This window comes from Microtus ochrogaster, chromosome 16 (assembly GCF_000317375.1).
Source record: "Microtus ochrogaster isolate Prairie Vole_2 chromosome 16, MicOch1.0, whole genome shotgun sequence".
Classification (NCBI taxonomy): Eukaryota; Metazoa; Chordata; class Mammalia; order Rodentia; family Cricetidae; genus Microtus; species Microtus ochrogaster.
Genome location: NC_022018.1, coordinates 53,201,276 through 53,203,161, shown reverse-complemented (window position 1 = coordinate 53,203,161; position 1,886 = coordinate 53,201,276). Strand labels below are relative to the sequence as shown.

The 1,886-nt window shown below is 38.6% G+C and overlaps 1 protein-coding gene across 5 annotated transcripts in view; it reads right to left on the bottom strand.

The window, feature by feature from the left end:
• Positions 1-6: 6 nt before the first annotated feature.
• Nol8 (nucleolar protein 8) overlaps positions 7-1,886 on the bottom strand; it is a 23,496-nt gene continuing 21,616 nt past the window's right edge. For all 5 annotated transcript variants that reach the window (XM_013349147.2, XM_026783083.1, XM_013349146.2 and 2 more), the window contains 2 exons: positions 1,279-1,411; positions 7-399 (listed from right to left, as the gene is read on the bottom strand). In XM_013349147.2, coding sequence (XP_013204601.1) covers positions 183-399; positions 1,279-1,411 — 350 coding nt within the window. In that variant the 3' untranslated portion in view covers positions 7-182. The remainder of the gene's footprint in view (positions 400-1,278; positions 1,412-1,886) is intronic.

Here is a 1,886-nt window from a genome sequence, read left to right as displayed (position 1 = left end):
AAAATAAAATGGACAATATGATGATATTGCCAATTCTAGTACATCATCAGCCTCAGAGATTTCATGTGGATTTGTAGAGTAGTGAAAACTTAGGGCTTTTGTATGTTAATATCTAAGCAAGTCTGTATAACAAAAAAGCTCTTGTTGATAATGAACAAACAATGAACATGGTAACAGAAGCACTATTGGCCCCTAAAAGCTTTATAATGGAGGGGAATAAAGCACATTAGAGAACAATGGGTCAGAACCTGCAGATGTAGCTGTGTCGAGTACACAATGAGTAAGAGTTGTACTACTACCTGTTCCACACCACTGAATGGAAGAATAGACCTACCATGAAGTCTGTCATCATTCTCAGAGAAAAAGAAAAATCTAGTGCACTCTACAGGAAATGCTTCTCTGAAAACAAGTGAGAGAAAAAGGCAAAAATTACTTTCAATGTATAAGAAGAAATTATTACAGCTGTTATGATAGTATATGTCTGTAATCCCAGCATTTGGAAAACAGAGATAGGAGGATGAGGAATTCCAAGCATCCTTGGACATATAAAGTTCAAGGGTAGTTTAGGTGACATAAGCCCTCCCTAAAACAAAATAAGAACCCAAGTAGCAAAACAAAACAAACAAAAATCAAAGAAATAATTACAGTGAAATTATAAAATATCCCTTTAAAAAAAGTTGCTTTGCAGCTAGATGGTGATGGCACACACCTTTAATTCCAGCAATTGGGAGGCAGAGGCAGGCAGATCTCTGTGAGTTTGAGGCCAGCCTTGTCTACACAGTGAGTTCCAGGACAGCCAGGGCTACACAGAGAAACTCTGTCTCGAAAACCAGGAGGAAAAAAAAAAAGAAAACCAGGAAAAAAAGTTGCTCTGCACTTGATCATGTTACTTTGCACTAAAATGACCATATCCCATCTCTACTCAACAGTCTTCCATCTAGTTTTGATAATGAGGAATTAAGTATAGACTCTGTCTTTCGCATTCTGGATGTCAATATTCATTCCCATTGTTACCTGGTTTGCCAGTGTTCCCCAACTGGTATCCAAGTCAGCTACAGCATCTGATTTCCAAACCAGGAATACTCCCATCAACCTCACTGCCCTACCCATGCCGTACTTGCTACAAGTTGCCATCTAAAAATCACCCTCTCTGTTAGAAAAAGGTTAGAGAACTCCGTAGAGCTGGAAAAAATTTGTCCTAGATGCTTGCATAAAGCTGCTGAAGCATGTCTGACTGACTTTATAAAGCATGGCACAGCTTACACACAAACCGCTTACCCAGGGCTAGGCCTTTTGTGATCTGCTTCTTTAGTAACTTCTTCTTCTTCTTCTTCTGAACTACTATCTTGGAAGCGGGGATCTTCCTGATAGACTATCTTCCCACGTTTCACTGGCTCAGTTCTATAGGTGTCTATATTGTTATGACAATGAAAGGTTATACAATTATGAATGAGCAACAGTGTAGTTTTCTAAACAAAGTAAACTGTTCCCTGTCCATGCAAACATGAGTAAATGTCTAATATGTTAAAATAGATATTATCATTTTTTTTCTTCCAGTTTTGGTGCTCAAATCCAGGGCCTTGTTCATGATAGCAAACATGCTACAGTTCTAGTATCTAAAATAATTAGGGTTATATTTTCAATTTTAAAATACTAAAAGCTACTATTTAGTGATCAGATAAGGAATATAACATTATGAAAAGAGCTAAAAGCTAAAGGTGTATGGTTGAGCAATATAATTTTCAAAGAACAAGCATAACCTAAGTGCTGTTAAAAGAAGCCTACAGGGAAGCCGGGCAGTGGTGGCACACGCCTTTAATCCCAGCACTCGGGAGGCAGAGGCAGGCGGATCTCTGTGAGTTCGAGACCAGCCTGGTCTACAAGAG